Below are 24,563 nucleotides of genomic sequence, written 5' to 3' on the forward strand. Positions count from 1 at the left end.
CTGTGTGTACAGAAAGCTTTTAGCAGCTTCATCCTTTATCCACAGAGTGGCTGCTGAAGTCCCCTTTATCAGTACAAGCTGCACTCACACTAAGATAACAAACCACAAAACACTCGCTGATATTGAAATAGATAGAATCGGAACTGAGATTCTACTGAGACAGCCGAAATGACAAAGAATTTGGGGGCTGCATTGTCAGATACACGAGTAATTGAAACCAGACTGACGTTCAGCATGGTGGTGAGATTTATTCTAATGCTGTAAATGTCTTGAGGGGGCTTTCACGGGAGACAGCAGAGTGTAGGACTGTCAAGGAGAACATTTTTAGTTCACATTTCTGGGGTAACAAACACTGCATGTTTCCATTTGGACTCAAATGACACCACTAAAGTGTATGAGCAGCATCGCTAATGTGCAAGAGAAGCTGATAAGTGGAATGTATGAAAGCTCAACGTAGAGTTTTATTGTGTTTTTTGAGAACGCTGTATCCTAAAAATAAGTCATGTTCATCACTTAATGAAAGGAAGAGCTAAAGGCCACACAACAAGCTCCTTTTCACTTGATAAAACGCATAATCCAGAAACAAGTGGAGTGCATGTGTTTGTCCCTTGTGTGCGAGTGCAAGTCAGTCACTCGCCTATTCAATAAAACCTGATTTCCCTGCAGAATTGTTGAGGATGGCAGCTCTCAATCATCTGATTATGACTTAATTTAATCAGTCTCCTGGAAAAAAAAAGAGCTGAAAATCCAACAGTGCCCACGGGAAATGCAGTGTGCTGATGCATTAAAGATATTCAAAGGAATTAGCTTTCTTTTTGATAATCATTTCACACTCCAAAGGCATTTGTCATTTGTAGAAAGTTACTGTTTACAGTAAGACATGATCCCGATATGGGCTTATAGAAAGGAGGTTAGTAGTAACAAAACTGGGTGTCTGCGTAACATTAGTAGTGCACAGAGGAGCAGGAACAGTAGCCAAAGTGACCAAAGCTTTGCCGCCGACATTGTGGACATCTTGCGGTTTGCTCTCTCCAGCAGTGACAGGGACAGGACAGCCGTGGCGGTGGCTGCAGTAGTGAAGAGGGACAAGCGTTCTATGAGTGCTAGCAGTGAAGAGAGCATGGGGAGCTGGTCTCACATAACCCCTGAAGATGACCCCCACGAGGAGACCAGTAGTTTTATCCACCTGAGCGAGGGGTCAGTAACCGCTGCTCTTTTGATACCGCTCCAAACGCTGCTGCTCACACCCTCACCCCGCTCTCATTGGCCCATTGCTACTAACTGTGTTCTCCCGTGCAAATGCCGATTTACTCCCTGCCGCTCCAGTATCCACACCTGCTAATGCAGTGTATAGCAAGAGAGCTCGCTCTGCAAAGCCATACAGGGCCAGCTCTCCTCCTGCAGCAGTAGGCTGCAGTGGTGCAAGAGCTCTTTTATCACGGATCAAAAGGCCAGCTCATAACATCCACTAAACCATTCTCTGCTTCATCAAATTCTCATTTATTTACCAAACTAATCACCTATTAAAATAAGTTTATGGTATAAGATCCCCTTTTTCCTTAAAACAAAAAGAAGAGATGTATACCATAATGATTAAACTCATTTAATTTCTCAAACTGGACAATCAATGATCTGGGCAGCTTCAAGAGTTAATAGGAAGTAGCAAGGTACTGTGTTCAGTGCAAGAGTAGTTGTGCGCACCACCATAACACTGCAACCTCTCCATCTACCTGCTTACTTTAACTCTGCCTCATCCCTGATCTATGTTGTGACACAAGGGCACGGCTGCCGGCCTTGCCTGTCCACCCTCCCCACCTAACTGCCTCCAAATATGCCTCATCCCCATTTCCAGACGGACCAGCTGCCAGGCAAAAAATACGAATCACCAGCTCTCCCAGCTTCAGTGCCCAGTTCTGCTGCAGCTGCTATTTATATGTTAATCACCAGCTAATAACATGACCTGCATCCCTGCGCTTGGACATTGTTCTCTTCACAACTGAGCGATCGTGTTGGATGTCTCGAGACATCATTTAAATGACACTATTGCTGGTTTTTTTTGTTTGTTTGTTTTTTTCCTTCCTAGGAATGGGACCAGCAGCACGTCTAGCTTAGGCCTGGTAGACCTGGATTCTTTTTCTGATGTTCCCTCTCAAAGCACAGTAATCCAGTATGTTTTTGCTATCACTGTATTTCTCATTATGTCTCTGGTGTGTCAACAGTGACATTTTTAATACACACAAACCTTGCAGGTATTATTTTCTCTCACACATGCTAGACAAGGATATTAAGCGTCATTCCAAATAATAGTTTTCTGTTTAACAGACAAAACAAATTTGAATTTTCTGCATATATTCTGTTCTGTTTCATTTGTCTAAACAGTAAATAATCAGGTTAACAGTGCAGATTTTTTTTTTTTTTTTTAAATATCCAAAAAGGTTCATAATTTAGTGAACAATGCTTATTTGGTGCAATTAAAAAAATCTTATTTTCAAACCCTGATTCCACAAATGTTTGCACGCTTCATAAAATAAGAGAATTACGTGATTTTCAAATGTTACAAACCCGCACTTTGCTCACAACAGAACACAGAAAACATATCCAATGTTTAAACTGAGAAAATGTAGCATTTTTTTTTTTAAAGAAAAAGGGTCACTTTGATGGTCAAAGATGTCTCCCCCCCCCACTCAGGTCAGTTCATCACGTGGACTCTACTATGATGTGTAATAGGGGCAGTGTGCAGTTAAGCACACTGCCCCTTTCATGAACTAGTCAAATTTCCCAGTTCAAACATTTATGTTCTGTTGTGAATAGAATTGGGTTTATGAGATTCTCATATTACTGCATTCTGCTTTCATTTACCTTTTACAACATCCCAACTTTGGATTTGGGGTTATATTTTAATTACATGAAAATAAATACTGTTGCATTGCTTTTAGGTCACCAGAACATGTGCAACTTTGTAATTAGTGAGCTTTCAAGATGTGCTTGTATCCAAATTTTGCTACCTTTGGAGAGCCAGACTTGATGCTTTTCCTTGCTATAGCATTGCAAGTTGGTTATTTCCCACTTAAGCATTAATGGTACTGCTTTTCCCAAAATGTCAAACTGCTTTATTAATGTATGTCAAACATATGTGAAACTTTTAGTCTCCATTATTTTCTTTCTTTATAGCGAGGAGACTGAGAGATGCCACCTGGCAGGAGCCAAAGAGACTGTATTTGGTGAGTGTAGTTTCAAATTCTTAGTCATCAATGGTGTTATTTAGAGACTGGCTAATTTAGCGGATATTAGCTATTTATCAATTTGCTGGTATTGGTATTAACTGTTTAAAAAAAATATTCAAAAAGTAGAGAAACAGCATTTAATGAAATTATAAGTGTTGATGTCACATAATTTGTCCACCAGAGGACAATCTGCAACTTCCCTACTGGCAACACAGCACAATCTCAATTCAATTCAATTAACAGTCACCTCAAGGTGCTTTATATTGAAATGTAAAGACCCTTCAGTAATACAGAGAAAACCCCAACAATCATACAACCCATTATGCGCAAGCACTTGGTGATAGTGGGAAGGAAAAACGTCCTTTTAACAGGAAGAAACCTTCTATTAGTTGATCAGCCAGAGATTAATAACAAAAACGATTTAATGCAAAGTGGTGTATAACCACATAGTGATAAAAGGGTGAGGGAAGAAGAAATGGATCTAGGGAAGGCCCTAGCAGCCTAGGCCTATTGCAGTGTAACTAAGGGATCAACAACCAGCTGATCTGAGCAGACTTGGGTGAGTAAATGAATAAAAACAAGCAACAAATGCTGGATCTAGTGTGTGTGTGTGTGTGTGTGTGTGTGTGTGTGTGTGTGTGTGTGTGTGTGTGTGTGTGTGTGAGAGAGAAAGAAAAAACTGTCCGATATATTGGAATGTCGGATTTTTGAATCACCAAATAATTGCTCTTAAAGTCTTATAGTGTTATATCCACTTGTGAATTATACACCTCCCTCAGTTTAAACATCTTATTACTCATCAGGAACTCTTGAGGGATTCAAGGCAGAGTGCTGTGATTAAGCCTCAAAAATTAAATCTGCTCGAGAATATATATGAAGCAAAACCTGAGCCCAGGAGAGCTGAACACGCCGTGTGACTACATGCATTTTCTTTTGATGTTCCAGCGAGTTTAGAACAGGCTGAATTGTCTGTGCGCCCCAACACTGCTTTGTTAGTGAGTACAGTATAGCTATCATCAAGGTGTTATTCAGTGCTGACTCGTACTACGTTATGCCATATTATATTTGATCTGTTAGAGAGCAGTTCAGCAAGAACAGCAGGCGACGGAAGCATCAGGGAGCTGTTGGTGGTAAACTGTGACCTCGAGCCAGAGTGCATGGACCTGGAGCTAAGAGTGGCTCTACAGTGGATCGCTGCCTCGGAGCTGGGCCTTCCTGCTCTCTACTTCAGGAAGTCCAAAGAGAAGAAAGTTGCAAAGGTAGGCAAAGCTGCTGGCTTGTCAAATAATAAATTTATAAGCAGATCATGTTACTGATGTATTGTTTTTGCTTTTTGTTCTGGTCATTTTCTTACCTGATTTAACTGTGGAAAAAAAAATAAATCTAAAGCTCATGAGACTGTACCTTCTTTTTTTTTTTTTTGTCCCAGTTCCTGAGGGTGGTCCACCTGATGTCTCAGAAGGCGTGGAGGATTGCAGACTTGTTTGGCGCTGTGGTTCAGTTCTGTAAGCTGCACGAGAAAGCGGAAGAGGCGGGCAAGTCTCTCCAGTCAAGCCTGTTCGATTGGCTTCTGGAGACACTTTAGGACACTTGCCGCCTCAAATCGCAAACAGTAACAATACAAGCTCACTCATTCGCTCACATTTGTAACATGTTCCTGTTTGCGCGTGTATTGTCTCATCACACCAAGTGTCTCCTACTGAGAGCTGAAAGCACGACGCAATCAGCATACTTGAGAAATTCATACCTCTCACCCTTGTCCAGTTGGACCGATCTCCCTTTAACGCGAGCATGTTCTTGTTTCCAGAGTTACCTCTCTAGCGACATGCACGCAAACACACGGCAAACTGTAGGTACACGGGTTGGACGTTCCTGATGGGAATGAATGAGCCCTCCAGTGATCATAGTCAGCAGGTTCTAACTGCTCCAGATTATATAGAAAATATATATTTACAGATTCACACAGTCGAATCATGATTTTATTTATTTATTCACTCAGAGAAAGGCACCTATAGGACATACTGTAGGAAAATCAGGTTATAGCCTTCCCGCAGCTCAACATGCTCAAACCTTTTGTATTAAAACTACTCTTAAAAGAGGCTCTTTAAATCTAAGCTCAAAAAAGCCCTGACACTTTCTTCTGATGGTCACATTGAAGTGCACATTTACTTAATGTAAGCAAAAAGTCCAGATTTTTGTTGTGTCCATTGGCTAACGTACCACCTCTGTTGTGACTTTGAAACTCAGTACGTATGATATTTTATTCGTGTTACTTAAGAAGGGATTATTTTGGATAGCTGTACTGTATATACTGTAGATTTTGAACTGCTGCACCTTGGAGTAGTGGACCGCTCTTTTAGCTTTTGCTATGTCTAAAAAGACAGAGTAAGGTTTGTAATGTTGAATTTGTATGTGGATTTGGTCAGTATATTTCTCTACTTAGTGGTAATCTTGTGTTACAACAGCATCGCGGGGGGAAAAAGCACATGACACAGCTGTAAACTTGGTCACAGTAGAAATGAATGTATTTATCTTTTGACATCAATAAATTTCTGTGATGTGAAATGCGAGCAAGTGTTGTCATTTGTAAACCAGGGAAAATAACATCTCAATATTCAGGGGTGCATTTATGCACACTATTACACTCCATTGAACCGTTTCCCCAAACAAGAGAGAGAATTAAAACAACTAAACACAACCATACTGATAGGTTTATTATTGTAGTTTGCATTCAGGAATAGTGCTGTATACATTACAGTTGTATACAACTGTATAACGCCAATTCAAAACAGCAGTCTCCTGCAATATTAGAAACCCCAAGAAACACACAACCCCTGTGAGCAAGCTCTCGGTGACAGTGGGAAAGAAACTCCCTTTTAACAGGAAGAAACCTTTGGTAGACAGAACCAGGCTCAATGAGTGGCAGCCATCTGCTGTGACTGGTTGGGGGTGTACAAAAATATTGGCTGACTGTTGCAGTGGTGGTGTCCTATTACAGTCCCACATTTTAATTGAATGAGCTCTTTAGAACGAGACATTTTCTCACAAAGGCAGACTGCGTGGCTAGGTGCTTGATTTTATACACTTAAGACACTTGAATTTAAAGATTTATTACTGTGGCCTTATAACTCTGTTCATGTAGTGTAGCTAGGTCTAGCACAAATCTATAAGAAGGTATAAAGGTTTTTTTAATCTTAATCTACATCTCCCTATCATAAGACCATATTTCAACACAGAGCTTTAAAGGGGCAATTTGAGAATTCCCAAACGTCATAGTTTTTAGTTGTGTGATAATGCGGGGACTTGGTGAGAAAAACACTGTTCTAACATGCCAGCTAAGACAGACACTTTATAGAGCTGTCTGCCAATTTTCCATCAGTTTCAAACCACCAGCTTTTTGATGAGCTCTCAAAAGAAGATAAAGATATCTGATCAAACATCATGTTTGGGAGATTTAAAATCCATATGTCAATACAGAGAATTTCAGTCACAGACTACAAAAGGATAGTCAATGTATTTTCAGTCTGGGTTGGACAATAATTCTGCAGTTTGAGTGATGAAGAACAAGAAACTCTTTATTGTCAAAGCAAAGGTGAGCGCTAATTAACTAATGGTAGGCCGCTACCTAACAGTATTTAGAGGTTTCAGGGTCACTACAGTCAACACTGTGGGGCAGTAGTTGACAGGTTAGTAATATGTTAGTTGGGTGTACACAATGTAACATGACATAAATCTAATCAGAGCTTTTTTCCAATGTCAGTTTAAATTACCCATGACTAACAACCTTAGTGTGGACAAGGAGGAATGTATGTGATTTTTACGTTGCACTTGTATGGAAGGGTCTTTGCAAGCGTTGCTGTGTGATTTGTTTGTCACTGTGAACTGAGTCACAGACTCATTCAGCATGTTGTATAGCAAAAAATAGTGGTGGGAAGCAAAGGAAAGCCTGTTTTCTCATCAGGTTGGTGCTCCTATAATGATGTGAAGTTACCTGAAAACCACGAATAAGCTTGTCACAGATTTCTGTGCATGCGCCAACACCATGTTTTTAGGAGGTAGATGCAAAAATGTTTACAATTGCTGTTGTTGGAGTATGACACAAGTTATGTAGCTAGTTACAAAACAACAATACTGAGCAGAAGTCTAAACCTACCCCTCATTTCTTTTTCTTTTTTTTTTCTTTCTATCAATAACCCAGACTTTACTAATTTGTCACTTTTCAAGTGGTCTTGAGAAAAAGTTTTTAAGACTTTCTGACGTTCTTTTTAAGCTTTTCTTTGGACATTGGGTGCTTTTTCACTTATTTTCAGCCCAGTCCTTATAACAGAACATTTTCAGATGTTTTTTGTACATTAAGCCACTTAACAGTGACCTATAAATAATAAGTTTAAAAACAGCATCTAACTTAATAGATGAACGAGTGTTGTGGCTACACATAACAGACAACTCAGGAAAGAACTCATTATAAATTGTATCTACAGGCACTTTGTTAGCAGCAGCCTTTTGCAAAAACACTCATTTGTTTCCATTTCTTTAGTTGAATCTATCAAAGATGCCAAGAATTGCAGTTTGACAGACATAAAAGTATGTTTGGACCAACAACGTCATTCCCAAAGAGCTATTAACTGACAACTTGTCCTTTCTCAGCATAGAGTGCAGTGTGAGGCAATTTAAAGACAACTACTTGAAGAAATGACAGCAAAGCAAATTTAAATATTGACTTCTAAAATTATTACAATTGTACAAACTTTGTTTTTGCTTCTATACTTTATTTCCATGCTTCCAGAAATCATCACTTAGTTTCCTATTTTCATAGCAAAATACAAATAAATAAGTGGCGGCTCAAGACTTTTGCATGGTACTATATGATGTACAGTTAATCCATCTATTTCCTATAATGTCAATTATTGCTTGAACAAAACATAAACAGCTTTTGAAATTGAAGAATTCGACTCCTTTTGATGACATCTTCTGAGCAGAGATTCCAAGCTGCTGTTGATTTCTAGGACAACATTAACTTCACACAGAAGTCAAAGACTAAACTGAGCAGGAGTTTGTGATTTTTTTGTGTTTTTCTTTTACAGTAGTCCACAATCGAGCAGACACAAAGTGGGTGATATTTGGCAAACACAATTTGATTGTTGTGTTCATGTAAATGCCCTCCTGAGCCTCTGGTAGGTTGGGGTAATGTTCAGTACCAGATCCGGCATGTGTTATCCTTGCTGCCTGCAGGGAAGCACAAATACAAATGGATAGCTGCACAGAAGGACACAGCTGCACGCTTTTCATCTAAAAACTGCAATTAAGCATTTGTGAAGGCTTGTGATGAAGAGTATATTCGCCTCCTACAGCTACATTTTAACAGTGTATGATGGTCAGATGGGGTTTATGTGTGTTTTCTGTGTCAGTTCTATGTACCTGTAATGATCGTGTCACCCTCGTAGTTGAAGACGCAGGAAAAGATCTCGTCTGTGTGCCCCTCCAGGACTTGTAAGCAGACTCCAGAGTGGGCATCCCAGAGCCGAGCTGTCTTGTCTGAGCTGGCAGTCAGGACTCTGGTGCCCTGAGGGCTGAAACAGATCTACCAAGAGAGGCAGAGCCAGGACAGTTAGCCTTTTTTCGAGGGTTGTGCTACATTTGCAACAAAGTTGCTGAATAAGAGATTATGCCAGAGAAAGTAGAAATGACATGAGGGGTGGAAATGGGTGAGTCTAGACCAATTTTACCATATCAGTAGCATTACTCCATTGAGGTCATTCAACTTAAAATGCTTAAGGAGGATAAAGGCACCAGTGGAACTACTCTGAGATGATAGAGGAGCGTTATGAAAATCATGGCTAAAACTGATTGTATTATAGTCTGGGTTTATCATTCCCTGAGTGGTTTTATATCCTAACAGTGAGGTAAAGGAAGGGATGATTAAATGAAGTTGGCCCTAGATGGCCATGAAAGTAAAGTATGTTTTTTATTAAAATTCTAAACTCAGCGCCAACGAGAGACCCCCAGACAGGAAATGGAAACTGTCTAGAGAAGAAGCTGGCAAGGATAGAAGATTGAGGTGTGGGTGGGGTGTGTGTGTGGGTGGAAACTATGACAGGTGCCAAAATGGAAGGTTGATGTTTTAAAATGGACAGCGAAGAGAAAAAGATCAAAAAGAGTACAGGAATGAGATAAAAAATAAACAAAGCTGATGAGTGTCTCAGTTGCATACTGCATATTAAAGTGGACATGAAACACTATGTGTAGAAAGGCTAAATTACATCGTGGAGCACTAGTCTAATGTCACTGTCTGAGAAGCTGGATTTAAGAAATAAGTGTTTTTAAGGTCATATGTTGTGCCAGTACACAAACAAGATGTCACAGGGTTGTTTTGTTGGTTGCTGCCTTACATTAGTTTATGTTAGCTAACTAGCGATAGAACCAATACCTCAAGGATAAAAATACTAAGTAGCTAGACTGATCACTTAGGTTTGAGGGCATTCATTCATGTGTACAGCTCTCTTAAGCTCCAGTCACAGCATTTTAATCAGTTTGAGTTCTCAACTTAAACCGGGCAATTGCAACACCCTGACTCTTTACCTTTTCAGCCATTCTGTTGTAGATTTGCTGGTCTGTTTAGAATCACTCTCCCGCTTCATTACATAATTTAATCCAAGCCTCGTATTTGGCTCTAGAATATTTTGTTATGCAGAAAACGTCACAGACACCTCAGTCACTCCAAGTTGCCCAGGACCTGCAGCTGCAAACTAAGACTAAACCATCACCCGTCTACCGCTGTGCTTGACAGTTTGTATGAGGTGTTTGTGTCGATATACATTTTCTATTTCGCAGTTACACTGCATTGTGGACAAACATCTCCACTGTGGTCTTGTCTGTTAAAAGGATATTGCTGCAGGTGTCATGTGGTTCTTTTTAGAGAGAACACGCTTTCTCCAGGCACCCTCCCAAACAAGCCAAACTTGTTCAGTCTGTTTCTCTTTATCCCGTTATGAACTTTAACATTTAGCATGCTAACTGATGCTGATGATCAATAAATGCATTTGATTTGCAGCAGTTAGCTGTTACTTGTCCTCTTAACCCCTACGGAAGCAACAAGGGTGTTCTTAGCCTTTCACACACTTCTTTTACATTTGGCTTAGTTTTATGTTAAATCTGGCTTGGCCAACTCCAGGCCTCGAGGGCCGGTGTCCTGCAGGTTTTAGATCTCACCCTGAGTCTACACACCTGAATGAAATGATTAGTTCATTCCCAGGCCTCTGGAGAACTTCAAGACATTTTGAGGAGGTAATTTAGCCATTTAACTCAGCTGTGTTGGATCAAGGACACATCTAAAACCTGCAGGACACCGGCCCTCAAGGCCTGGGTTTGGACACCGCTGTGTTAAATAAATAATGACACCATGTAATACGTCATGTGTTCTTGTTAATCTGAGATTATTTTTACCAGACTGGAAGCAAGTGAAATTTCCTTTTTATATAACTGTATATATAAAACGGAGGAAGGATTAACTAGGCTAAAGCATTTGTTTAATCTGGCATTACTCAATATCGCGTCTCTTGCATGGTCACTAGGTTACATTGGCCTAACCAATCACATCTTGTTTGTAGCGTAAGAATGACTCAAAACTACGAGAACCATTTTTGTTGGTTAGCTGTAGAGGCTAACTTTAAGGTAAAAGTTAATTTTGAAACACATTTCAACAAGGACCTGCAAAAATGCTACTTCCTACACCATATGGATTTTTTCAATGAAAGTTTGGAGCATGCTGTAAATGGGCTCTACAAATTTAATCAAACACTGATTTTTTCCATTAGATTGTCATTTTGATTTGAATTAAGGGCAAGAATAAAGCAAATGGAACACCCAGAATAGGAAAGAGTCCTCTTAATGCTTAGTTTGAAAACACATTTTCTGTTACGAGAAGCTATCTATACCAGCGGTCCCCAACCCCCCGGGTCCATGAGTCGTTTGGTACCGGGCCGCGAGAGTTGAGGCTTGAGTGTGAAAGTTATGGTTTTCAGGATTTTTTATCGGTTTTTATCGTTTTTCTCATTAACTCGGTTTCCCTGGGTCTTTTCCCGTGTGTTGTGGATAAATCTTTTTTTTTTTTGCTACCGGTACTGGTTTTATTTTGTTGTATTTATCTGCGACACCTTAAAGGCCGCTCCGTGAAAATATTGTCGGACATAAACCAGTCCATGGCGCAAAAAAGGTTGGGGACTGCTGATCTATACCATCTTCCACAAAGAAAAAAATATCTTTAGACCTTTAGAACTAGTCATTTAATTAGCATTCCATCATTTATAATATATTATTATTCATGAACAAAAGGGTAACAAAGTGAATTTACTACAGGAGTGACTGAGATGTAATAAAAATAAAATTAAAAGCTTACTGAGTGAGATACTGAAATAGAAGGAGAAAAACATGGGGAAGAAAATGGTTAAGAAGCATGGACAGGAGGATGACTGGTGTCCTGTTAGGGAGAGATTAGTGTCATAATCCCCTGGAATCATCTTCCATCCAGCCTGTTTATTACTGGCTGTCTAATGTGTTTTAGTAAATGCATACAGAGAAGCCCTCTGAGCCAGAACCTGTGGAAAACCCACACTCGTGCAGAGCATCGCACTTGACAAATATTAAATGGGTGATATCGCTCCAAATAAAGAACAAGGTCAGTGCAGGGTCAGACGGCAGTGCCCCATGCCAGAGTATTCGCATGTATGTGCTTGCGTTACTACTAGCAGGCCATGTTAATCAGGGTTAGAACCGTGCTCACTGATTTCTGGTGATAACTCAAAACATCCTGAAGCTTCGAGCCCTGTCCCTCCATTTCAGCATCACACTCTGTCACATGTTACCTAGGTAATTTTAAAAAATAACCTATTTAAAGCACTGGGGAGGAAAACTGTGGTCTGAGTAAATATTACACAAAAATCACAAGTTTATTCACAGCTGCTAGCTGCATGACTCATGCACAAAGTTGTGGTTGTGGCCCTGGTTATAGAATACTTAATAGTTTGTTCTTATTTTTATTACTACATTTGCCATACGAATACTGAGATCATTTTCTGAATGGTTTCAAACATAAGACTCACAAAATGGTAAAAGTTTGCTATGAAATCAGTAACTTTAAAAACATAACTTTAAAAACATATCAGTCTCACATCTGTGCTCTTTAACTATAATAGCTACTCTCATTAATAGCTACAAATAAGTAATCGCCCAATCACAAGGCATCACAACAGTGCATTTAGGCACCCATTAGGCACATAGACATGGTTGGAAAGACCTCAAAGTGAGAATCAGAATTAGGAAGAAAGGTGATTTTAGTGTCGCTGAGCATGGAATGTTTGTTGGTGTCAGATGGGCCGGTGTAACTACTGTCTACTGAAATTTACCTACAACCATAGGGTGGACTAAAAAAGAGAAAATATCCAGTGATCGACAGTTCTCTGGGTGAAGATACTTTGTTGATGTCAGAGGTCAGAGGAGAATGACTCCTTCAAGCTGATAAGAAGGCAACAGTAACTCAAACAACCATTCCTTACAACCAAAATATGCAGAAGAGCATATCTGAACACACAAGACGTCAATACAGCTGCAGAAGGCCACACTGTGAGCCACTCCTGTCAGCTAAGAACAGGAAACTGAGGCTACAATTCAAAGGCACTCAGTAAAATTGGACAACAGAAGATTGGAAAAATATTGCATGGTCTGATGAGTCTTAATTTCTGCTGCAACGTTCAGACGGTACGGTCAGAATTTGGTGAAAACAACATGAAAGCAGCCTGACCCCTGAATCAAAGGTTCAGGCTGCTGGTGGTATAATGGTATGGGGTATGGCAAACTTCGGCATCCTTAGTAACGATTAACATTATTTAAAATGCCAAAACATGTCTAAACTCACCTTAACCCAGCTTTGTCAACAGCAACAACCTGATATACGTAAGGTGTACCAAGGGGCAGGGTTACACTTTACAAGTTAAAATAATAGTTAATACTCACAAAGTTGAGAAGAGTGATAAAATGCTGAAAAAGCTTGAGCAACACAGTTATGCTTTTTCATTTAATTACAGATAAATAGATGACAAAAAATAGCCATAACTTAAATTGTTCTTTTAGAATAGACAGTTTGGGTTCATCAACTTACCTTGGAGATATCGCCATCGTGGCCTTCTAAGGTTGCAAGACACTGATGTGTTGCTGTACTGAACACTCTTGCTGTCCCTGAGAGTTTCAGGAAGAGAGTTCTCAGCACACAGGCACAGCTTACAACATTATAAAAATGTTGCTTTTGTTGTGGAAAATTCAAATTTATATAACCAATAAAGCTTAGGTATTTGTAGAAATCTTAAATGCAGAATCTTAAATTCTGCACAAGTAGTATATTTATGTTACGTTTGTAATACCGTGCTAGTACAGTTTTACTCGTAATGTAATCTTTTGACTGAAGTGTTGTCTCACCATCAGCTGAGGCAGTAGCAATGAGTTGACCACTTAAATCAAAACACACATCCAACACCTCTTCTTTGTGTCCAGTGAAGGTGGCAACACACTTCCCACTGACAGTCTCCCAAACCTGCGAACACATTTACGCATGTCAAAAAACAGAATTATACATGCACACAGGAGCGAACTACATAACTGGAGCATGCATTCATGGAAACATCAAACTCATTAAGCATGCATGTGTGAATGTAGCGTTAAACTCTAAAGTGGCTTTATTATGGCCATCTCCCTCAGAGGAACGCAGCGAGGTGGATAATTCTCACTTGTGAGCGTGACTCATCTTGGTGTAATTAAGGAATTAGGATTTAATTTTTCTCCATAGACCTTAGAGACAGGAGTTTGTGAGAGAGTGGGAAATTGAAGCGAGCAAATACAAATGCTACGAGACATCCATCTCAATCACCTGAGATGGTAAATACAAACAGACATGTTTTCAGCCTCTGACAAGAGATTTTGGCAACAAAAAAAAGATATTTGGGGATAATGATAGCTTACTTTGCAGGTTTTATCCATGGAACCAGTAACAATCAAGGAGCAATCCCAGTTAAACTGAGCATTGCTTATTTCTCCCATATGACCAATGAGCGTGTGGACCCGTCTAGGGGAAAAAACAAGGGAATGAACAGCAATTAATCAGTCTCACAGCTTTGTAAGGCAGAATCGATAAGTGTTACATTCTCTGTGAAGTATAAATGATGACACATGCACAAATCGATACATAATATTGATAACTTCTGACCTTCCTGAAGCAACATCCCATATAGCGACTGTGTGGTCGAAGGAACCGGTGACAAGTTGACTGCCCACTGTGTTAAAGCACAGCGAGAGGACCTCTGCGGTGTGACCCTGAAAAGAATATAAGAGATGGCATTATCTCTCCCTGTCTTATTTCGTTTCTCCCTCACAGCCGCTCACATTATGGATGAAAAAGTGCATCATAAAATGCATATATTTACCAACCACAACAGTGTGGCTTAAACAGCTGATTATTTTCACCTTGCGTGTGTGTGTGTGTGTGTCCCTGCCAAAAAATGGGGCTGTTGTCCTAGAAGGAACTACATCAAAGGCAGCTTTAAGTACTTTGGCAGGTGTTTATGTCTTACTGTCCTTGGACGGATTTGTCCCAACCGTGCAAAGTACAGCCACCAAACTTTAGAAGTGTGTATTTAAGATCAGAATGAGTTTGAAGGTAAGTGTGGTCCAATTCATAAGTGGTGGCTCGCACCCACTTTAATCACCTGTCCCTCATTTATTTTACTTTTTAGGGCTCATTTGAGGTATTTTGTGCATAATGTTTAATGTTTTCAAAGGCGTGTGCAGTATGGCAACTAAATGGTGTCATAGCTAGTGTGAGCCCCCCACATTATAGTCTCCTGAATTTGTTAACATAAATACACAGGTTAGCCTTACCGGTAGATTTATAAAATTGAAGTTAGCTAAAAAAAAAAGAACATAGATTAAAGAATCTGCACTCAGTTGACTGCATTACTGATTCTTCATGGTGTGAGAAGCTAAATGAATTGAGAGGGGCAGAGAGTTGCTCCTTGCTGAGACATATTCAGCAAGTCACACTATGAACCCACGTGCAGTCTGCACATTAAAGAGGTCTCACTACTCCCCTTAGAGAGGGCTATCAGTGCCTTCTTAAAGAGTTAGTCACATTCCTATCAGATCATTTGTGAATGTAAGAACTGCTAAAAATGTTGGTCATCAAGAGCACTTGACAGCATTCATGTCACTTTCATAAGTGACTAAAAAGTTAATGAATCATCATTAATGAATGAATGTGGGTCACAACACCAGGATAAGAAGAGCAAGAAAAGCAATGGGACAGAGTTTGAGGAAAAGGTATCTCACAGTCAGTGTGGCCACTTCCTCCCCACTCTCCACATCCCACAGCTTGGCAGTGGTGTCCATACTGCTTGTGGCCACCAGCGTACTCTGGGGGTTGAATGCAAGACACACCTACAAAATTTTTTTACTTAGGTTGTATTGTATTGTATTCTGTAGCAAAGCTGAATAGCATATGGCATATGAACTGCTCTAAACTCTCAATTTGAAACAGTTGTTTCTATTCTTGGCTCTATATGGCAATTTACTGAATATGGTCATCTCAGCCATATGCTTACAGCAGCCCAACCCAACCTCTTGTTTGTGAGTCAATCACAGCCAATCAGAAGAAAAAGCTCATTTAGAGCGCAGATGGACTTAATGGGAGTAAAATATCTTGCCTCAGACAGAAGATGAAACAAGCTGCCCAAGGCTCAGTCTTAGATAAATGAAGATTACTTGTAAATCATGCAAAGCTACTATGAGTCCAAGAATAAAAATGTAGACAGTAATTAAAATAATAGGTCCTGTTAAAGTACTAAACACAATACCATAGCAGAACCTTGTAGTTTAAATGCTCACATAGCTTAAATACTGACTTGTGTTTCGAATATGAATCAGCAATCAACCAAAAACTAACACAAATGAAATTCATTTAAAACAAATCATTATACATACTATTTCTCCCGTGTGTCCCCGATAAGTATGAAAACATTTGCCAGTCTCGGCACACCACAGTTTGCAGGTCTTATCAAAAGAGCCAGTCGCAATCTTGTCTCTAAGTTTAATAGAGAGAAAATAAAGCAAAGAGACATTCATTTTTAAGATGAAACACTCATGTGAATCTTAAATTGAGCAATGCGGCCCTCCCATGTTATAAAGGTTTTCCTAAAACAGCTCATTACCCATAAGGGTTGTTGAATGCAATTGCATACACCACGTTTCTGTGACCCTCTAGCACGTGCAGCTCTGTGCCTGAGGCTGTGTCCCAGACTCTACATGTCCTGTCGTAACTCCCAGTTATAAACCTGCAGTGTGAGAGAAAAGGGGGAATTGCACAAACTGTAATTTCTCCTAAACAACAAAGTGGCAGGTTACTCAGTGTTAAAAACTCACCTTGACCCAGATTTATCAAAGGCAACATTTGTCAGTGGCAGTATGTGTGCCTTGAGCTCCTGCAAAAAAAAATTGAAACTGGTCTGAAAAATCCAATTTCAAAGGCAATATACAGTAGTTATTGACTACATTCATCTTTAAAATTACCCATGTAACTTCTGTATGTATAATTCATTTGACTATAATGTAATGTGAAGGCTTCTTCCTCCTGGCCCACCACTGGTGGAATAACTTTCTGCTCTCATTAAGAACAGAAAGATCTCCCAATTTTTAGATGCAGGCAAAATAAATTCAGTAACCTCTGATCTCCAGCAATGCAACTGACCCTGACTGCCATTTAACTCCCCTAATACATGCACATGACGCACTAGCGACTTAATAACCCGATCACTGCTGCTCTCTAGTGCCTCTCTAAAACAGTGATTACTAATTTCACAAATCAAACTCCACATATGTAAATAGCATCTGCTAATCGCTGAGCTAATGGATTGTGCCCGTTTATTCATGCTGCAAAAATGTTACTGTTCCAACAGTCTGTGTGGAATAAAAGCATTAATATCATAACTCAATAAGCAACACGTGTGCCATGTTTCACAGACAAAATAAACTTTAGTTCATAAAACCATGCTTTCATTAAAATCAAGGTTACAAGGAGCACCAAATAACTTTCAACAATGTGAGGGAAATAGATAAATGTCTTCACCAGCAGGAATTACATTCCTTGTAAGCGTCATGTCTACGTGTTGATTTATTTACTGCTGTTTTGTGTCTGACCTTGGAGAAACAGAACCTGTGATGGTCCTGCTGGGTCTGTTTCTTCTGAAGTCGAATAACCAGCTGTTTGACCTGATCAGCCTGAGCCTTTGTGACCAGAGGCTCTGATTGTCTGATTTCTTCCACCAACTCATCTGGATTTGTTCTACAATATTAAAACATAAAATGTGATAAGTCTTTTTGTAATTTTAGGTAGCTTGATGGCAAAAGAGAGAAAAAAATGTAAAAAAAAAAAAATGTAAAAAAAAACCAACAACAACCAAACAACCAGGACATTAGGAACAGAAAAGGGAAAGAAAATAGAAACAGAAAAGGGGTTTAGGATAACAAATACAGCTTAACAAAGATTACATTTACTCTACAATTTCACCAAAGTATGTTTAATATGTGTGAAAATATCACTCCCCGTGTTGTTAGATTTACACCCTTGTGACTGCCAGTAAGAGCTGAAATGAGTAATGTTGGTATTCCCAAAGTAAATGGGTCATTTAAAAGAAATCTCTAGTCTAATGTAATGCCACATTAAGGAATTACAACTCCTCCACAGTCCAACTTCATAATAAATGCAACATGGTTACAAAGTGTTTTTAACCTCCTAAGACCTGAACTCTTCCACAGCATGCATTTTTAATTTCTCTTTGATATTTGGGCATATTGGGGCCCGATGAATGTAAAAACAAAGAATTACCAGATTTTTTTTTTTTTACCTTATTTTTGTTTTTAAGAAAAATAAGAGCCACATATGAGGATATTTGTTTAAGATTTTGATAGAACAGTAGCAGTATAATGTCCTTGTAAGTGGATATCAGGCCCTTGTAGAGCAGAATTGAGTATTTTGGTCTAAATAACCTAAAATGCGATGTCCACATATGTGGACGCCAGGTCCTAGGAGGTTAAATAGGGTTTTAGGCTGCACAAAGTCGTTTTTTAGTGGTAATGTAACCGTAGGTTGCAACAGTTTGGTTATTGACATTATCTTCAGTGCTGAGATCAGACACACACACACACACACACAGACACAGATCCTAACAGGTACAACTCACGCACTCAGGAGTCAAATCCAAAAGATCTATTGATTTGGTCCTCAGAAATCCTCCTTTCTCGTATTCAAGGATTATACCTGACAGCATAAAAAAAAGGAAAAATAAAAGAATTAAAGAGTGGCTGACATTACAACACCTGGGTTCTAGTTAACGTAACCTGTTATGTCTTATAATGGCAAACTATCTAACCCTTCTCTCGATTTGAGTTTGAAAAGCGTTAGCTAACTAGCTAATGTCAGACAAACTTTAGGCCACAACGATTTAATATGAAGGTTAGGCACAGTCATATGACCTCCATGAGAAGCAACATTTTAGATAGGACTACAAACATACTTGTATTACCTGGCGGATAATATCGGAGGAGAAACCGCTTGAGTTTCATTCTGTCTTCTAATAAGGTCCTATCACATCACATAGAAACAAACCGTTGTTATGGCGACCGGACTCGCGTGCGCTTACCGCGCATGCCTAATACAAACCTTAAAGGACCGGTGTTGTACCAAAAAGTGCTGGTCTGCCAAAAAGTGATTTCAAGTTTCTAATTTTTTAATTATGTGTAATGTCTTTACATATATTGATAAATAGACTTTAGACAATATATAAAATAATTACCAGTTTTGCAAGTATCTTTATGACCCGGTCTTTTTTGGCAAGTTAAAATATCTTTATAGAACTATTGTTATGCTGCTGCCGTCTTTGCCAGATCGCTCTTAAAAAATAAATATTTAATGCCAGTGAGACTTTTTTAACGGGATACATAGGCTAAAGGATATATAACAGTCACTTCTAAAATTCTACCTTGTGACAGGAATGTTGTTTGTAGCTCAAGATGAGTTGATATCATTCATGAGGATAACTTTTGACATATATTTCAAATATTATAGGCCAGCAAGTCATGTACAGCAGTTTAAACACGGGCAGTCACTTTTTGGCAAATACCGGAAATCTCTTTTTTGGCAGACGATCACTTTTTTTCAATGTCTAATATATTTGCTCTAATAGACTTTAGTAAACTAGATTTACGAAAGGGTTACATATAAAATAAAGAAATAACCTGTTTTTCAGTTAACAGTTTTTCAAGACTCTGCGTTATTAGTCCTACTTTATAATAAATTAAGTCCTTTTTTAAGCATAAATGATGCGTACATAACTGTGATGCAAGGTTTTTATAGTTAATTAAAGCTAAACTAAAAAATTGCAGCTTTTACCTTGTGACAAGAATGCTCTTTCCTGCTCAAAATGACTTATCACTAATAAGACATATGTTTCCGGAATGTTTGTCAGATCAGGAGCTAACAAGTCATTTACGACACCAACAATCAGTTTTTGGTGAATGTCGTAAAACACCTTTTTGCGAGACGATCCCTTGTTTTTTCATTTAGTGAATCCATAAATAAATAAATACGCAAAATTTCCCAATTTTCCAAACTGATTGATGAGTAATGAGTTTCAAAGTTTATTATACACTGTAGTTTGTTCACGAACTGTGGTGCATACCAGAAAGCAGCTCTCTCCATGTCAAATAGATGAGTGGGCCAAAATTCCTCCACAGCACTGTAACTCATTGACAGTTATCACAAACACTTGATTGCAGTTGTTGCTGCTAAGGGTGGCCCAACCAGTTATTAGGCGTAGGGTGCAATCACTTTTTCACACAGGGGCCATGTAGGTTTGGATTTTTTTCCCCCCTTAATAATAAACACTTTCATTTCGAAACAGCATTTTGTGTTTAAATGTATTTCTGGTGGCATTCATATGTAAATTTGTGTGATGGTCTGAAACATTTCAGTGTAATAAACATACAAATAAACGGAAATAAGGAAGGAGGCAAAAACTTTTTCACCCCACTGTATGCGGATGCCTTCATTTTGCCTGCAATCTCTAGCCAATCTTTTCATATAACTCAATGCAGTGAGTGCAGTCATTTGTAGTAATAAATTGTTTGAAAACATCCAAATATTTCACGTTTTGTTTTATTAGCAGCTCTGTCTTTATACTCTGGGAGGGAATAGTCACTTGTATATTCCCAATATCAGTATGCCTATTAAGAGTGTGAGTCACTCCAATCACACAATAAATGACTGTACTTATTTCCTCACCATTCTTCTCGCCTGTTGCTCCCTGACAGGGCAAAGTCTATTTCTTGTACAGCATGAATAAGGCATGTGTAGATCATAAAGATTATGTCTTTATATTCTAGCTTCTTAGAAGGTAACCTGACGAAAGCTCAACGTGCTTTGGTATTAAACCAGATAGTGTTTTTAAATCAAGACTCAAGTGCAACTAAAAACAAAAGGCAACAGCAGGGAAATCTTGCTGAGATACTAACATGAGGTGCTGGGCCAAGCTGAAGTCATCTGGATGGGCTTACCCCACAGCCATCCTGTCACTCTACGGATTTTTTGCAAACTGTAGGGTTGCAGAACCTTTCCTGACACCATACCTTATTGGACCACGCAAGAACATTTCTGAAGAAGTGGTAAGGACTACGGACACACTTTCTGTCTTTTATTAAAAGCACTTATATGAAAGCAAAACGAAACAAAAAAACATGCATCAGTTTTCATAAGCAGTGCGATATGCATATCATGAAAAAGAAGCACAAATGGGATCATCAGTACTGTTTTGTGGTGCTTGTGGTTTCCTACAGCTGACCAACTACCTGTTTCCCATCTGGACGTATTCCTACCTGGCCTTTCTTTTCCCCGTCTTCCTCCTGACTGACTTCCTGAGGTACAAACCCCTTATTATAGTACAGGGGTTCTTTCTCATCACCAACTATATCCTACTGTGCTTTGTCCCAGGTCTTCCTGCTATGACTTTCCTTCAGGTCAGTTAAAACTTCTTGTTGTTGTTTCAAGAATGACTAATATGTAACACTGAAAGGTCTGTGAAAAAAATACTTGCCCACTTCCTGATTTCTTACTATTTTGCATACTTGACACACTTACATCCTTTGGATCATCAAACAACTTTTAATGTTAAATGTAGCTAGTCACAATCTTTTTCACACAGGGCCGGGCAGGTTTGGATCGCTTTCTTACCCTTGAAAAAATCTTTTAAAAGCTTTTGTATTTATTCCAGTTATCACAACTTAGCGAAACCTAATAAATCATACTGTCGTTAATGCATTTAATAGAGTTTATCATGATCTACTGCCTCTTTACAACTGCTCTATTCCATCAACAGGTCAATTATGCTGTAGTGACTTCCACGGAGGTTGCCTACTTTTCCTATATTTACAGTGTAATTCCAGTAGAGAATTACCAAAGAGCTACTGGTTACCTGCGCAGTGCAATGTTGGCTGGATATACATTTGGCGCCACCCTTGGCCAAATGCTTGTCTCCCTTGCCGGTATGGGCTTCGTATTGTTCGTAGTATTTAACCACAATAATATGAAAAATTAACATTTGATGCATGACAAGAAAGAAAATTATTAACTTAACTTTAAACAAGCACTAATGAAGGATCAATTGTAACCAACAGGCCTGGACTACTTCTATATCAATACTATTACCCTGGGAATTGTGAGCGTAGCATTTCTCGTCTCATTCTGGTTGCCCATGCCCCAGACAAGCATGTTCTTCAAAGGGAAGAAGGCTGCAGCTGTAGACTGCCAGCAAGAGGGGCCACAGGGAGAGAAGGAGTCAGTGACGGATAAGGATGGAGAAGGCTCGGGGAAAGGGAAGATGGAATATAATGGCAGTGCTGGCTACTGCAGCAGAGAAAATGTGGCCGCTGCAGTTCATCTGCTTTGGCAAAGCTTCAGGGAGTCCTATTCTTCCAGGCATTTTTTTTCTTTCAATATTTTTTTTAAATCACTAAGACACTTTGAGTGCCCACTTGCATTTAATTAACACCTGGGATTACTACTAATTGGTCCAAATTTTTATAATGTATTCATAGGGTACTTCTTTTAAACAGTAGAAGTAGCTGTACAGTCATCATCATAATCTCTTGTCATAATTATCACCATTCAGACATTTAATCTACTGGTCCCTGTGGTGGGCTCTGGCCACAGCTGGCTACGTGCAGGTCTTCAACTACATCCAGCTTATGTGGGACCATATAGAGCCATCTGCCACATCATCCATCTACAACGGAGGAGTGGAGGCTGCGTGCTCTCTTGTAGGTAAGATTGGTGTTAGAGCGTTTTTTTTTTTTTTAGATTAAAAATAATAATCACAAGATGTTCCAGTCAAACGACTGTAACAGCATGAATGTGTCTACATCAGTCAGGGTGAAATACATATTGTTTGTTTTGGTCTGACCTCATTTATTAAAAGCATATATATGCTTTTAATAAATGACATATGAGATAAATTGAGATAAATTTACTTTTCAACTTACTTTTATATCAGAGGAAGAATGATGTAAGAGGGGGTCCACTCATTTGTACTGCAGTGAGCTGGAAGCAGGACTCTAATCAGAGTTCTCTGTCTCTGCTTCAATTAGAAAAGGCGAGAAGACTGCAGCACGACCACATCATGTAGCAAAATAACATTTAACAATGTCATTACAGGCTGCCATTTCTGAATGCACATAGATCTATAAAAACCTGCAATTAAAGGGAAACAGCTGTGCTATATCTGTGGTAACTGATTACACAGACAATGTGTATTGATTTTGAAAGGGAATAGCAGCACCCTGGTCCTTTTGGTTTAAGCTCGGCCCGCCTCAGTGCGAGAAGAAGAAGAGTAATTGCTTCTATTAAGGAGATAGAGTTAAAAGGTAATGGATTCTTTGATTATTACTGATAGTTGTTTCCAGGAGTTGGGTGAAACTGGTTCATCATAATAAGCAAGCTCTGTGGAGGCCAGGAAATGCATGAGTGTGCATGAGGCCACCCCGGCCTTTATTCTCCCGTTGAAGGGAGGTTAGGAGTAATGGACGAATCAGGGAATGACAATGGGAAGGATGCAAATGTGCAGTGGAGGCGCCGTCCGCTGGGATGTAAGACTAATTGCTTTATTTTTCTTCTTCATGGGCCAGGTGCTGCAGCAGCCTTCTCTGTGGGCTACATCAAGGTGACCTGGGTTGTGTGGGGAGAGTTGGCTTTGGGGCTGTTCTCAGCTGTAGGGTCAGGCGCTGTGTTTCTGATGGCATTCACAAGCAGCATCTGGGTATGCTACGTTGGTTATGCCATATTTAAATCCTGTTACATGCTCCTCATCACCATCACAACGTAAGTGCATGATAGAATTCCTCCACGCTGCTCCTCTAAATGTGTTTTAAAAATGACCAGAACAACTTAAAGAATTCATTCAAACTGACTGTTTTGTCAGTTCAATACAGAGGAAAGGATGACAATATTAGTTTAGAGTCAGCTTACTGGTTGCATTGCCACACAAATCTATTGCAGTCTTAGAGTATGTGCTGAATCTCTCATAATTATAAGCACTTTGTCACCGCAGGTTTCAGATCGCCTCTAACCTCTCCATGGAGTGCTATGCTTTGACTTTTGGGATCAACACTTTTGTAGCCCTCTCACTGCAGACCATCATTACAGTCACAGTTGTTGATGAAGCTGCACTGGGGCTGGACATCGTGACGCAGGTACGTGTACAGGCTGTAATTATACTACTGCGTATTTGAATGGCAGCACACGGGGATTTAACAACAACTCAAAGTCAAGAACCCGATGGCCCCTTCAGCGTTCTGCTGCTTAACTGAAGCACTGAAATGTGAGGACAGAGTGACACCTGGTGGTTATCATTAGCTGTTGCACGCAGGTCTATTTGATGCAGGTGATTCACTGCCATAGCATAGGTAAAATAATTTTAATAATGCTTAGGATTATGTGTTGTCTCTCTGTTCTGCAGTTCATCATCTACGGCAGCTACTATGCTGTCATATCGCTGCTCTTTTTGATCCGAGGAACCTACACCGCCTGTGTGAACAAACCCTGTCCCCGGCACACGGAAGCCAAGGAACCCGAGTGTGTCGCGGAGGTGATTGCCTCAGAGCGTCTCTGATCTGTGTCAGTGCCCGACAGGTTTTTGGAAGACTGGAACTAATTTACCTTAAACAGCTGTAAATTAAGTAACGAGAGCTTATAAATAT

At 39.5% G+C, this 24,563-nt stretch overlaps 3 protein-coding genes across 8 annotated transcripts in view; 2 read left to right on the forward strand and 1 right to left on the reverse strand.

The window, feature by feature from the left end:
* sphkap (SPHK1 interactor, AKAP domain containing) overlaps positions 1–5,789 on the forward strand; it is a 123,345-nt gene extending 117,556 nt beyond the window's left edge. For 3 of the 6 annotated variants that reach the window (XM_063492742.1, XM_063492743.1, XM_063492744.1), the window contains 5 exons: positions 1,036–1,197; positions 2,084–2,167; positions 3,172–3,221; positions 4,302–4,483; positions 4,654–5,789. In XM_063492742.1, coding sequence (XP_063348812.1) covers positions 1,036–1,197; positions 2,084–2,167; positions 3,172–3,221; positions 4,302–4,483; positions 4,654–4,809 — 634 coding nt within the window. In that variant the 3' untranslated portion in view covers positions 4,810–5,789. The remainder of the gene's footprint in view (positions 1–1,035; positions 1,198–2,083; positions 2,168–3,171; positions 3,222–4,301; positions 4,484–4,653) is intronic. The other 3 variants (XM_063492745.1, XM_063492746.1, XM_063492747.1) reach the window with 3 other exon arrangements.
* Positions 5,790–8,342: 2,553 nt separating this feature from the next.
* On the reverse strand, positions 8,343–18,881 carry daw1 (dynein assembly factor with WDR repeat domains 1). The gene is made up of 13 exons (XM_063493882.1): positions 18,842–18,881; positions 18,504–18,576; positions 17,457–17,601; positions 16,683–16,741; positions 16,472–16,594; positions 16,245–16,344; positions 15,594–15,701; positions 14,476–14,582; positions 14,232–14,334; positions 13,692–13,806; positions 13,378–13,454; positions 8,643–8,805; positions 8,343–8,450 (listed from the first exon to the last, which is right to left on the reverse strand). Exons 1-13 carry the CDS (start codon positions 18,879–18,881, stop codon positions 8,416–8,418), a joined length of 1,248 nt encoding a protein of 415 aa, XP_063349952.1. The 3' UTR covers positions 8,343–8,415.
* A 1,947-nt stretch (positions 18,882–20,828) lies between these two features.
* Positions 20,829–24,475, forward strand: slc19a3b (solute carrier family 19 member 3b). Its single transcript, XM_063494125.1, has 8 exons — positions 20,829–20,978; positions 21,150–21,329; positions 21,689–21,854; positions 21,987–22,287; positions 22,481–22,632; positions 23,493–23,685; positions 23,915–24,056; positions 24,323–24,475. Exons 1-8 carry the CDS (start codon positions 20,829–20,831, stop codon positions 24,473–24,475), a joined length of 1,437 nt encoding a protein of 478 aa, XP_063350195.1.
* The last annotated feature ends 88 nt before the right edge of the window (positions 24,476–24,563 follow it).

The sequence above is a fragment of the Pelmatolapia mariae genome, linkage group LG14, assembly GCF_036321145.2.
Source record: "Pelmatolapia mariae isolate MD_Pm_ZW linkage group LG14, Pm_UMD_F_2, whole genome shotgun sequence".
Lineage (NCBI taxonomy): Eukaryota > Metazoa > Chordata > Actinopteri > Cichliformes > Cichlidae > Pelmatolapia > Pelmatolapia mariae.